The sequence below is a fragment of the Ochotona princeps genome, chromosome 13 (assembly GCF_030435755.1).
Source record: "Ochotona princeps isolate mOchPri1 chromosome 13, mOchPri1.hap1, whole genome shotgun sequence".
NCBI classification, from domain to species: Eukaryota; Metazoa; Chordata; class Mammalia; order Lagomorpha; family Ochotonidae; genus Ochotona; species Ochotona princeps.
Window position 1 is genome coordinate 14090539 of NC_080844.1, and position 14640 is coordinate 14105178.

The following is a 14640-nucleotide window of genomic DNA, read 5'->3' on the forward strand; positions in this document are numbered from 1 at the left end:
CTTCTCGTTGTATGTTTGACATTCCAATAAAAATAAATAAAATCGTAAAGAAAAAAAGTATAAAGGGGGTGGGTATTTGGCCTGGAATCAGTGTCACACATTAGACTGCCTGCATACAAAAGCCTGGCTGAGTTTCCTCCTAACGTAGATCCTGAAAGGGCAGCAGTGATGGCTCAAGCCACTGGATCCCTGCCACCTACAGCGAGAAGCCTGGACTGAACTGCTAACTCTCAGCTGGAAACCAGCCCAGGCTAGCCACTGCAGACACCTGAGGAGTCACTCCTCTCACCCTCTCTCTTCCATTCAAATAATATAAATAAAATAAAAAATAAAGCATAGAAGAAGTAAACTAGAAAAGACATTTGCTCAAAATATATTCTGTATCATTTAAAACTTGTTATCTCATTAACAAAATGAGAGGTACATCTCAAAGACGCTATATACAAACAAAGGAGAAGTGAGAGAATGACAGCTTTTAAATCATATTACCCTCGGCCTGGCGGCATGGCCTAGCGGCTAAAGTCCTCGCCTTGAAAGCCCCGGGATCCCATATGGGCGCCGGTTCGTATCCCGGCAGCTCCACTTCCCATCCAGCTCCCTGCTTGTGGCCTGGGAAAGCAGTCGAGGATGACCCAATGCACTGCATCCGCTTGGGAGACCCAGAAGAGGTTCCAGGTTCCCGGCATCAGATTGGCGCGCACCGGCCCATTGCGGCTCACTCGGGGAGTGAATCATAAGACGGAAGATCTTCCTCTCTGTCTCTCCTCCTCTCTATATCTGACTTTGTAATAAAAATAAAATCTTTAAAAAAAAAATCGTATTACCCTAATCCTGACTTTTCAACACTTAGACTAGCCACCAGTGTTGCTTCCTGATTCATTTTCTCACCTTCTGTTCATTATTGCAAGGGTTTTTTGAAACATTACATCACTGTCTTACTATAATCACATGATATGCTTTCCTAAGAATCATTTGGATTTATTTTTCATCTCCTAGAATGCTTAGAATTTCACACCAATTTACCTAACAAACACCCTTCGTACAAGTGGTGGCCAACATGGCACAAATGACAAAGACAATCACTGAAGTTATGGCATGAAAAATGAAGTGCTAAAACCTGCATTTGGGAGATAGCAGAGGTAAATTCAAAAGACAGAGAAGTCCCCTCCCCAGACATGACAGTCAACAGCACAGAACACAGAGATATTTTCACAACTACTTTTTAACAGCTAATATCAATATTCACTGTGAGGCTAAAAATACTAGGAGCATTTCCTGGGAGCTCATCTAAAAATTTTAAAACCAGGGAGGGAATACGCCATAAAAAACATGAGTTCATTATTTCAAAAGACACCTATAATCACCAATTCTATAGCAATTTTATAGCAGTACTAATCACAGCAGCCAAAATATGTAATCAATTTTGGAGTCCATCATCATATGAATAGATAAGTACTTACAAAGTTTATCAAAAATGAGACTGCATTTGCAAACAAAATGGTTGGAAATGAAGAACATCATGTTGAGTGAAATAAACTGGACACAAACAAAAACCACATTTCCCTTTAAGTTGGAAATAAAATTTAAAAAAAGAAATGCTTCCTCTGTGTTTTAATTTTATTGGAAATACAATGTTTAGTCAAACTCCCTTTTAAGTTTTTGTCAAATTATTAATTATAAATAAAAATTAAAAAAACAAATTATTATTAAGAATTATAAACAGGTACGGTTTTAACAAGAACGAAGGTGAGAAGCCAAATTTGACAGCAGAAAGGGAGAAAAATGAGGCACATGTAACTGAAAAAGAACAGTGTATTTACTAAGAATAATAACTTACGTGTCTCAGTATACGCAAGTATAAAAATAAATGACCACTAAATAATGCTGATGAGTGACTGGCTAAAACATTTCAACCTGTTAGCCATACGTTAGGAAGATAATCTAGTACATTATTCACCATGATTATTTTTGGAATAAGTATGTTTCAATTATGCAGAAAACTCATTCATACAAGATACTTCCCTTGCAGCCACGTTGAGAGACCCTGCTGAAGCTCATGGTTCCCAGCTTCAGCCTGGTCTAGCCCCAATGCTAGTCATCTGGGGAGTGCACCTGCAGACGGAAGATTCTCTCTCTCTCTGTCCCTTCCTCCCGTCCTCTCTTTCAAATAAATTCTTTTTAAAAAACCTGATATATCTAAGATACACAAGAAACTCTTGATATAGTAAGAAAACAATGAATTTTTTTTTTTTTTACTGTGTATCTATGTGTTTGAAAAGTGTAGAGAAAGACATACACAAGAAGCTGTAATCAGAAGTGGAGCTAGGGCTAAAACTCAGGCAGTCTAACATGAGATGTGGGATTCCAAGAAGCATCTTAATCACTACAGACACCTGCACCAACTCAATTTTAAAATGAGTAAAAAAAGTGCCCTGCACAATGGCTCAGTGGCTAAATCCTTGCCTTGCATGCGGTGGGATCCCATATGGGTGCCTGTTCATGTCCCAGCTGCTCCACTTCCCATCCAGCACCCTGCTTGTGGCCTGGGGTAGCGGGTTAATGGAGGATGGCCCAAAGCCTTGGGACCCTGTACCTGCACGGGATACCCGGAAGAAGCTCCTGGCTCAGCTCTGGCTGTTGCGGCTTCTTGGAGAGTGATACATTGCCTAAATATTATTCTCATGTGGATCTAGTGATACTAACAGTGCCTTTATTGGATGAATAATTTCTAAAAGCACAGTTTTCCTACGATCATTTTCATTCAACATCCTCATTCAAAACTGCTACTATTGCAGCAGATGTGGCAGAAGAAAAGAGGTTGTAAAGAGAAGATCTGCCTCTCCTCTCTGTAAATCTTACTCTTCAATAAAAATAAATCTTTTAAAATGACCAAAAGATCTGATCAGATACAGATGGCAATTAGTCCATGAAAAGGATGATCAACATCATATTTCACTAGGAAACTGTAAATTAAAACAACACTGAAATACTCCTGTGTCCCCATTACATGGCTACAATCCACAACATTGCAGCATGCTGGCTGGAATATGGAGCCATAGAAAGCCCGAATAACTGCTGAAGGAAATTCAAAACGAAACAGCTGGTTAGTTCCTTACAAAATGAAACATTCTCTTATCATATGATCCAACAACCATGCTTTTGGTGCTTACTCAACTGAATCAAATGCTTATGCTCACATGAAAACCTGCACATTGAAGTTCATAGCAACTTTATTATTTGTAATTGTCAAAACCTGGAAGCAACCAATTGATAAATAAGTAACTGAGCTGTGGTATATCCATGATTAAATATTAAATGATAAAGAAAAAAAGAAAAATGAACCTTGAAGTTACAGGTAAACACAGAGACACCTCAACGCAGTGTTGCTAAGTGAAAGAAGCAGGGCTGAAAAGGCTACATACTACATGATTCCAACCTAAGACATTCTAGACTAGGCAAAACTAAGGGGACAGTAAAAAGATCAGTGTTTACACGGACTCAGGAAGCGGAAGGAGAGGCATTAAAAAAAAAAAAAAGTAAAGCCAATGAGGTTTTCAAGGCAGTGAACTACACTGTAAAACTGAACACAATGATTATTACACAGCCATAAAAAACCAGAGGCTACAAACACCACAGTGATGCAGTGCACAGATTTACATTATTGTAATGTTTCTTACCTGGTCCTGTGTTGATAACAATGTAAACAGAGTTTCCAATGCTGCTCTTCGAACAGATGATATGGTATGATGCAAAAAAGGCCAGACACGTGGAACCAAAACTGTGAGTGACTGCTGAATACTGTCAAAAAAGACACAAATTAATCTTACTCTCACTTGAAATTCTATATACATTACCTCAAATTATTTGCATGTGCATCTAGTGATGCTAACAGTGTCCTTTTTCATGAATAATTTAGTTTCTAAAAAACAGTTTTTATATGATCATTTTCACATCCTCATTCAAAACTACTATCGCATCAGATGTGCCTGAATAAAAGCAGCCATAAAGAAAGGCAGAAATACAAACATTAGGTTCTCCACAGCATGAGTTATATGCCAGCTAGTAGCCACAGTCAGGACAGATCATTAACCTTTAGGGCAAACGTCAAGACATGTATGCTCATAAAGCCCAATCCATTTGTGGAGCCAGTTCTGCCACGTACCAAATGAGCAAGGGGTGCCATGGCAGCAGCTTTGAAAATTACCCTGAACATCACTAAGTTAGAAAAAAACGCAGATTTTTTTTTCCTTCTTACAATTTCATTTTAAATAAGGAAGCAATAAATAAGTCAAGACTACAGAATTACTGGCACATTCCCAAGGCACTGTGTCTATCACCTGGAATTGGCTCTGCCACGGCAGCCACTGAAAGGCAGCCTCTACTAGGTGCTGCAGATCTGCCTGGCAGAAGCATCATGCTATGGAGCTGCTTGTGTTCAAGGACAAAGCACTGCTCAACTCATCCAGCGAAGGGTAGGGAGACAGCCACACCAAGAAGCGAAAAAGAGCTAAGTAGTGGCTTGATACGGTGAGCAAAATGTGCTAAGAAGGACTAGGCCTTCCCCCTGTGCATAATAGACCTTTCAAATCCTTCACCAATGGGGAAAAAAAAGGAAACAAAAAAGTGACCAGGAAATAAAGGGACTCAAAATTAGCATTTGAAAATTACCTCTGTAGAAAATGAAATGAACAAAAAATACACAAGCACAATTTATCTACTTCTCCCTATTTTGTGGTTCCTCTGAAGACATCTGCCTAAAAGTACTAGTTCATTGCTTACATTTTGTATGAGCATTACTTCTTATGCATATTTATACACTTAGTAAATACACATATAAAATTCTAATGCAAACACATGCACACAAAGATAAAGAAGCTTCAAAATCTTTTAGAGCATCATTACAGTCTTGTTACTAGTGTAACTAACTATTCATGCTCCAAACGACATGCTGCATTTCTCCTTACATAAGCTAGAAAGCATGCGCCAAGTATGAGAACACAGGAAGCAAGCTTCCTCATCAGGCAATTTCGAAACACACACAGATAGAAAACTGCATTATTTCACACTGAAGCATTCTTACATTTGCTTATATTATCTAGCATTTCTGAGACCACTGACTAAGGCCCACAGGCCAAATCAACGCCACTCACTGTCTAAAATTTTATTGGAATACAGATTCATTTATAGCTTTATGTTATCTATGGCTGTTTTTATGCCAAAATGCAAAAGATCTGTTGCTTTGACCGACTTTCTATGGCTAACAAAAGCAAAAATATTCACTATTTGAACCTTCAAAGAAAAAAATTTACTAACCTTTGGTTCAGAAAATTAGACATCTTTGCATTTCACAGCTTAAGAAAAACATTTAGGCACATTACCTTAATTAATTCTTATAGCTTTTATTAATAATATAAGCTTCTGAAAGTTAGAAAGCACCAGAGATGCATTATTATCTCAAGTTACCTCCATTTTATGGTTATATACGTTGCTATTCCTACTGTGGTCTCTCCTACTACCCCAAATTCAGCACTGAAGTACTAATATGTGAGTGCTTTTTGAAAACATTCCCTACATTTTTTTATACATTTATGATTTTTAACTAAATGACTCCCAGGAACAGAAATCAACAATAATCATTATCAAGGAACTATGGACTGGCCTCACTAGGCAAATAAGCAGAAATTACCTTCCTGTTGTCTTTTTTTAAAGTTACACAATCCCTCTCCCCTTTTTTATGGTAACTCTAGGGATACTACTAATATAAGTAGCAATATCCAAGAGCCAGATGAGTTCAACTTCAAATATCAGGACAGGAAACCAGACATAATTTAAATTTAGTGTAAATTTTTGGCTGCCCTGATCTCTGTCTGGAGTATTGCATTATTATGTTTTCTTTTTCTGACTTATAATTATGACATCAAAAACAAGAATTTAAGAAATGAACATTACAAAGAACAATTTCAGAGAGGCAAAATGATGTCCATTCATAATCCTATTAATTAAAATTTATTCAATAAGGCTAAAATCCAACATTCTGGATTTAGAGTCAGAAGTAATATACAATGATTATATTTCCAAAGTAAACTATTTTAAGACTAACAAAATGATAATTATTTAACCAAATAACTCAAAGGCAAGGAAAATACCCTTTCTAAAATTCCTGCCCTCAATATGCTGATGGTTACAGAATACAGAAGAAAAGACTCCTGAAAACAGTGGTTTTTGGCACACAAACTCACAGAACCAGAATATATTTAGCTTAATTATCTATAAAATATATAAATCTTTCCATTTTATTCTACTAATTAGAAATAATTACCTGCATTGTTGGACCTGTGGATAAGTTAATAAGGATGAAAGAAGAGTCATAATACTATTTGTTGAAGCTGTTAAATCGTCTAATTCCAGAAGAGCATCCCATAATGTATTTATAATGAAGGGCACCTACAAGATCAGTTTTCAAAAAAAAAGAGATGAATTTTACACAAAAATATTCACAAATCCTGCCAGATTGTACCCCAGGAGCATCTAGTGATTTAACAAAATACACAATCCCAGTGACACACATAAGACCAGTTATGGGTGAAATGAAGGAGACATTATTTGCCTTTAGCAATTCTCTATATATCCCTCTTTTTCGTACCAGTCAACTCAGTTTGCACTTTCTACCCTAACTATGATTGTGACAAATGGGAAATTCAGAGAATTAATATTCTATCTTTGTAAAAAGTCGAAGTTTGAAAATACAGCATAAGAACAGACATGCTCTTTATGTAAAGCCATTTTAGTGCACTTAAAAAAACACTAAAGGGGCCCAGCACAATGGCTCAACTAGCTAATACTCTACCCAGCATCCCATATGGCACCAGGATGCCCGGTATGTGTCCCAGCTGCTCCATTCCCTATCCAGCTCCCTGCTTATGACCTTAGAAAGTAGCAGAGGATGGCCCAAAGCCTGGAGATCCCGTACCCACGAGACAACAGAGAATAAACTCCTGCCTTTTGGTTTCAGCTTGGCTCAGCTCCGGTTGTTATGGCCATTTGGGGAGTGAACCAGCAGATGGAAGACCTTTCTATTTTTCCTCTACTATGTAAATCTGTGCTTCCAGTGGGGGGGAAAAAAGGTACTAACTATAATGAAAACATGAATTTAGTTTTTAAGCACTGAAAAAAATGCTTGCTGGATTTCCAGCTTTATGTTGTAATTTTGATAATAACATGAAAAGGGCAGATATTATACTCAAAAAACTGGAACTATTAAAAAAACAAAAGCCAAATGCTAAAATCTAAAGCCACACAGATCTAAAACCCAGCAGTAACAGGAAGACCTGGCAGCATTCATTTCAAGGTAATTCTCTGTATATTACATACACAAAGGGGAAGATTAATAGATTAATTCATTCTTCCTGAAGACAATAGGTAATCCAGATTGCATGCAACACAGGGATGCCTGTCATAAAAAAATTAATAATGGAGAAGAAAAAGTGCTCAATGTTTTTCCTAATATTCCATGTCCCAAATGTAAACATGCTATATTGGAATAAAATATAAAACTAATTTAATTTACCTTTTGAGTCTGAAGATAGACGAGGCTTTCTACAACAGGTACCAACGATGCTGCAGCAACAGCTCTGACATCATCATCGAGGTCCTGCAGTCCTTCAATTATTCTAGTTAAAACTTTAGGCAGTAAAGTATTAATTACATCCTGTAAAACAGTACAGCAAAGTAGGTTAACCTGCTACAATACAATTTATTGTGACTGAGCATTTTTAAATTAAATGTCACAAAGCATACATTCCTATATATTTTAAAAGCATCAATGAAACAAGAAAACTAAATCAATAGAAGTCCATCTAACTAATCCCATTTAAAAAGAAAAAAAAATTCATTTTATTTCTTTATTGGGAAGACATATACAGAGAGAAGGGGGATACAGACAGAAATATTTTCTGTTCACCAGTTCACTCCCCAAGTAGCCGTTAACAGCTGGAACTGAGCCAATCCAAAGCCAAGAGCTCCTTCTAGGTCTCCCACAAGCGGGTGCAGGGTCCCAAGGCTTTCGGTCATCTTTGACTGCTTTCCCAGGTCTCAGGGAGCTGGATAGGAAACGGGGCTGCCAGGATCAGAACTGGCACAGATATGGGATTCTGGCGCGTTCAAGGCTATCACATCAGACCCAACTAATCCATTTTAAAATGACAGAAACAGCATTAAGTATTTATCATGTAATGGAATTTAAAATATCAGGAAAAGGGTAGAGCCATACAAGCCAGCAGTTAAGACAGCCATATCTGAGTTCAATATACCCAGCTCTGGTCCTAACACCACATGGAACACCTCTAGTATATTCTCAGCTTCTAGGGATTCCCCACTCTAACACATGGGAAACCCAGAAGAGGCTCCTGGTTCTTGGCTTCAAGCCTGGCCCAGCTTGAACCTACAACCATCTGGGGAGTGAACCAGCAAATGGAAGATCGCTCTGCCTTTAAAAAAAAAAAAAAAGAAAAAAAAAACCACCCTGTATGCAAATCCCTAAGGTCCTGACACTGATGGCCAGTTCTAGGGAATATTCAGGTAAATTAAGCAAGTTAAAAAAGTTTAGTGCTGGTGTCTCTTTACCTCCACATTTGCAATCTTCCTTTCAGAAAGGTGTTAACACGCTAGTACCCCAAACTGAAGTGTCTGGGTTCAATTCTTGGCTCTTGAAGAATCCAGCTCCCTGCATACAACCTTTCCTCTAACATAGTGTTTAACTAAGGAAACCTAAACCAGGAGAAAAAAAAAAACAACCCTTCCAACACATGCTTCAACAACTGAAGTATTTACCTGACGAACTGCCAATGCGTATTTTATTCCCAGTAGACCACCATGTCTAACTTCCCATTGTTCTTGTGTAAGTAATTTCAGCAGCACATCCACAGTCTTATGAACTCCTGTTTCATTCATATGTTTTAAAACCACACCTAATGTCTGAGCACAGGTTTCACGAACTGGTGCCACCACCTACAATTGAGAAAGGAAATTCCTATTTGCATAAAACGATTTACAGAATTTGAAATATGACTGGACAAAGTCTCAATTCAGTGATACTTACTTCATCAGAAACAAAGTCTCCAAATCTGTCTAATGCAAAAACACATAGGAGTCTAATGACCAAGTCCTCCAGCCACTCCTGGTGCTGCTGAATCATCTGTCAACATACAATCATGCGTAACAACACACAGGGATCACTCTTTGTACCAGAGACTGCAAAGATACCTTAGGTTCAACATAAAAAATACAATACTGGGATAGTTTTAGCTGTAGGAACAACCACCAAAAAGTAGATTAGTCTAAATTATTACCCTTATATTAGTCTTTTCCTGTATTTGATTACTTTGATTCAGAAATACTACAGCCACAATTCATGGAACTCATGGATATTATTATTTTACTCCAAGAGAGAGTAATTATGTAAGTGTGATCTAATAGCAAGTATCACTATCCTATACTGACCTATACTATTATCAGATTTTACAAGCCACATCAAACACGCTACTCACTGACCTCTCCTAGCCTTATTCATCTTACTCTACCATTCAACTCCATTCTGCACAATTCTTGTTAGTTTTTCAACTAAATATGTAAGAACATGTTTTTTCCATGTACTCATTTTCATCTTTGCGTTATCCTTACATTCATTTTTCCATACTTCTTCCTCTTACATACTTCTTGATCCTACTTTATAATCAATACTTTTGCTACTTCCAAATACTGAAAGAAGCAGCCAACTATCAAGACCTGGTGATAACTGTGGCTCTAGTACACTCACCTCTTCCAGAGTGCTGTCTCCCATTTTACCTCCACTTTTCCCATGAGCTTTCAGAATTTCCCTAAGTCCTGTGCCTGCACCATGTCGAACCTAAAAAGAACCAACACACAGCTGCAGTTTAAAGGTTTAAGAGACTCAGTTTAACTTTTCCTCAATATTAAAAAGATATTGAACTTTTCACAAACTAAAATGAACTCAGCAGTGTTTTTAGTTATACATACAAAAATAAGCTCTAAAAGATCCAAAAACTATCAGTGGTAAGTATAAAAAAAGAAAATTAAAGGAAAATGTCTCATGGCTATTGCTTTACTACAGTTCTGGGATAAAATACCTTTCTCAAAGATGAGGATCCTTTCCCCACTGTCATTTGAAAGTAAAGAAAACCATATTGACTCTGCATGTACTTATTTAATACCCCATTTGGGCTAAGACTAAAAGAATTTTTGGAAAAGGGACCAGGACTGACACATTGGCTCCACTGGCTAATCCTCCACCTGCAAGCACCACATCCCATACAGGCACTGATTCATGTCCCATCTAGCTCCCTGCTTGTGGCCTGCAAAAGTAGTAGAGAATTCCCCCAAAGACTTCGGATCCTGCCATGTGGCAGACTCAAATGAGTCTCCTGGCACCTGGCTTCAGATCAGTTTAGCTCTGGCCGTTGCAGCGACTTGGTGAGGATACCAGCAGATCTAAGATCTTTCTGTCTCTCCTCTTAATACATCTGTCTTTTCGATAAAAATAATCTTTTTTTTTTTTTAAATCTCAGAAATAAGTGTAACAGGAACAGAAAGACAGATAAAACACATTTCAAAGCAGTCTTTTCCTAAATTACCCAGGTGCCATTTGGAAGGGGACAGAAAGGACTGAGGCTACCAACTCTCAACGTCAGCCAGAGGAGCTTCACTTTCAACTCTTACGTATAGGGACTGTTCAAAATTGTCTTTGTAGAAATATTCCAAAGGTTAAAAGCTGGTTGGAATGACTGCTCTGGACCAATCAAACTCATGTACTTCCAAAGGGAAGGAAGCAATTTTTACTGCCTGAATGAGACATGCAAGCTGTGGATTACAGATGAAACACTGAGCGGCTGGACTGTGAGCTGGGGCTGTGAGAGTGAGGCTGCGGTCTACGAATGCCAGCACCTATACGATTCAAGCCTGTTCAAGTACTGGCTGTTCTACTTCCAATGCAGCTCCTTGGTAATGGCAAGAAAAAGCATTGGAAGATGGCCAAAGTGCTTGAGACCCTACACCCATACGGAAAATCCAGGAACAGCTCCTTGCTTCACCTGGCCTCAACAGCCATTTGGGGAATAAACTGTCAAACGGAAGATTTTCTCCCTCTCTCTTTACATATTTGCATTCCAAATAAATAAATCTTTTTAAAAACTGAAGAGAAATGAACAATTCACTGTAAAATTAAAAGGACACTGAAGGTGAAAATCAGCCTGTTTGCTATGTTAGATGTGCTGAGTCCTACGAATGCCACAAGTGCACATGGACAGTGTTCTTGACACTATTTCCTTCAGTAGTGCAAAAAATAAGCTTGAGAGAAACTATAATAAAGAAATCTTACCTCCCAGGAAGGATTAAAAAGGTCATTACAGAGTTCTTCACAAAAGCTTTCCAGAGGCCACTCATTTGTCTGAACAAGAAAAACTGAATTACTACTAGTTCAAAAGGTCTACTTAATGCCAACAATTTAAGTAGTTCAATAAAGTATATTCACTTACAGGCTTAATAATAATGACCTGGCTTTAAATTTTTTTTGTTTTTGTTTTGTTTTGTTTTTATTTTCCAAAAAAAAAAAGTACAAGATTTTTACCAAAATCTTTCAACATTAATACTCTGTCATGATCAGCTTGAAAAACATCGAGTACCATTTTAATAGACACTTCAGGATATTTCAACAGTACCTCTTCAATTAAGGATGAACTGTCTGAAACATTATCAATCAAGACTTTGGAATCATTTGCAGACTGATTAATAACAACATTTGCTAGTTTCCGTCTCTTTTCTTCTGGCTCCCCATCAGTGCTGTCATTGCTTAAAAAAAGAAAGTCACCATTTTAAAAAGCAAATCAAGAATAATATGAATCACAATGGTTGCAGGAGACTATCTTCAGAATAAACTATTTACCATTTTCGCTTGCATGGTTTACTTAAAGTCTTACATTATCCAGTAACAACTCTGCTTAATAATTTTTGAGCAAAACATACCCTACCACTAAGTCACTGAATTCCTTTTAAGCTAGACCTATGACTTAAAACATTATTTCTTCTTCCTCTTCACAACTTCCTTTTTAATTTGAAACTACAACCAAAATCTATCACAGAATGACATCAACTTTTTCAAGATTTTAGACCCTGGAGAAAACAAATGTGCTCAACAATGCAATATAATCCTACTACTTCTTGGGAAATACAGAGGTCAGACAAGAAAAAGGGGCACAGAGAAGTTGAGAAAATATCATTAAACAAAAACACCAAACTTAACAATGGAAAGCATAGGTAAAACTACTATTCTCAGTGTTAAAATAAAAGAATCATCAGATTTTAAAGCATACACAGCATTTTTTCTATATTTTCCCTTTCCATCTCAACATATGTGATTTGTCTGGCGATTCACTTTTACGACGTATGGAAAGAAATCCTAGCCCCCTCGTCCCTTATTACATTCTTTCCTTAAGTCTGTCTATCAAGAAGCCACACTGGTCAGCCATCTTCTATCCTCGAATTTGCTGGACATGTTTTCACTTCTAGGCCTATTGCCCCCTCTATTTGGAATGGTCTTTTCCTAGATATTCACACAGTGAGTGCCTTCAAAGCTTCCAGCATTTTCTAAAGTCACCTCTATGAAGCTCTCCCAGACTATCTCACTTAGAATTTCAAGGAAATTCTCAGCATGCTAGAACTCAAAAAAGTTTCAGACTGCAGAGCATCTCGGATTTTGAATTTTCTGAATAAAGAGGCTCATCCTCGATATGAAGGGAAAAAAAAACAGAAACAACTCAGGGGTTGACAAGCTCAATGACTATAAAAATAAGGAACCTGGGAGGCTGGCACAGTGGTGATGGCTCAGCAGGCTAATAACCACCTGCAAGTGCCAGCATCACAAATAGGCACCCGTTCGTGTCCTGGTTGCTCCACTTTCAATCCAGCTTTCCTGCTGGGAGGCAGCAGAGATGGGCTCAAGTCCTTGGGACCCTATACCTTCATGGGAGACCTGGAAGAAGCTCCTGGCTTCAGAACTACTCAGCTCCAGCCACTGTGACCATTTGGGGAGATTTCTGTCTGTAAAATCTGCCTTTCAAATAAAAATAAGTAAATCTAAGAAAAAATTTAAAACAAAAATAAGGAATATGTGCAAATTCTACCAAGTAGATGATTAAAATTTACCACTTTTGTGCCTAGTTTTTGAACAGAGAATATTGTCTAGTATGTGAAAAGAAAAAATTTTTGTCATCTGCAATAAAATTTTATTTTTATAGTTTTTTCAAAGTTTACTAATTCATCATTACATATTTTTCTTAAACAACACTAAAGATTCTAATTTAATAGGCATAAATTGAGCCCAAGAATCTGCATTTAACAAGCCCTTCAAACAGCATGTAAACAGTTTCAAACCATCCTTTCAGAAATGACCAAGTAATATAAAAATTTATTTTATTAATTCATAATGTGATGATATTCACTATACCTAGAGAGCTCTCTTCTATAACAAGATCAAACAAGCAAGCCTGAATTATTAGTCACAGTTTAATATAGCCATCAATCTAGAGATACAATATCATGACAATTTTTACTTTACTAATGTTAATGTTCCCAACTTTTGGAAGAACAGCCAGAAATTGACCAGTGCCTATATGCAAAGCCAGCACTGCAGGAAGAGGATTAGCTGGCCTACACTGGCCCCTTATTTCATTTTCTATTACTCTTCACTGTGTTTACTGATTCCAGTCACAATGCTATTCCGTTTCCTGAATTTTCCATAAGAGATGTATTTACACTTGTTTCCTTAGTATAGAACACCCTCACTCATTTTGACATGATAATTACAGCAGTTAAGATACCACTTGAGACACCTGCATCCCACACTGAAGTGGCTGGGGTTGTGTCCTGGCCCTGCTTCTAATCCTAACATCTGCCTGAGACGGGTTCTGGACAGCTCATGGTTCAAACACTTCACTCCTGACTATGCACTTCAGGGACTCTGAGTTATGTACTCCTGTCTTCAGCCTGGCTCTGCCCTAATTGTGCCAGGCACTTAGGGAATGAATCAGCAGACAGAAGATATTCATTCTCTCTCATTTTCATTCATTTTCTCTCTCATTCAAATACACTGAAAATGAACTGCTTTAAAAATGTAAAAAAGCTTTCAAAAAGGCTCCGCAAGATGACATATCTGGGCAAGTGGTCTCTGTCCCTAACAATACAACCCCTCCAACCTCCACCAACTGAGCAGGACAGTACCAATGGTACTCCCCAGCTACACCAACAACAAAATGTTTCTCCTGTGTTAGCAGAGTCAAGCCACAAAGCAATACTCCTTTTAGGTGAAAAAGCAGAGAAAGATGACTACCTCTTCTCATTCGTTTCCACTGCATCCCTGGATTTCTGTTTCGCAAATAATTTGGCCATTCTTTTAGCTTTGTTCTTCTGTCTATTGCTCATTCCTGCCCGAAATTCTGAATCAATCAATTCAGCTGCCTGGAGAGTCTAAAGGAATAAAAGAATGTTCAGTTTAAACTTTTGAGGTTAACATAAATACCTATTGCCTGAGTCTCAGGAAATAATCAACCTAACAATTCCAGGTTATACAGA

General features: G+C 37.7%; 1 protein-coding gene across 1 annotated transcript in view; it reads right to left on the reverse strand.

The window, feature by feature from the left end:
* BTAF1 (B-TFIID TATA-box binding protein associated factor 1) overlaps nt 1-14640 on the reverse strand; it is a 97372-nt gene that overhangs the window by 48436 nt on the left and 34296 nt on the right. Inside the window, exons 6-14 of the mRNA XM_058672045.1 lie at nt 14399-14535; nt 11733-11862; nt 11393-11461; nt 9815-9904; nt 9098-9193; nt 8830-9006; nt 7568-7708; nt 6320-6444; nt 3678-3798 (exon numbers count right to left, since the gene is read on the reverse strand). Coding sequence (XP_058528028.1) covers nt 3678-3798; nt 6320-6444; nt 7568-7708; nt 8830-9006; nt 9098-9193; nt 9815-9904; nt 11393-11461; nt 11733-11862; nt 14399-14535 — 1086 coding nt within the window. The remainder of the gene's footprint in view (nt 1-3677; nt 3799-6319; nt 6445-7567; nt 7709-8829; nt 9007-9097; nt 9194-9814; nt 9905-11392; nt 11462-11732; nt 11863-14398; nt 14536-14640) is intronic.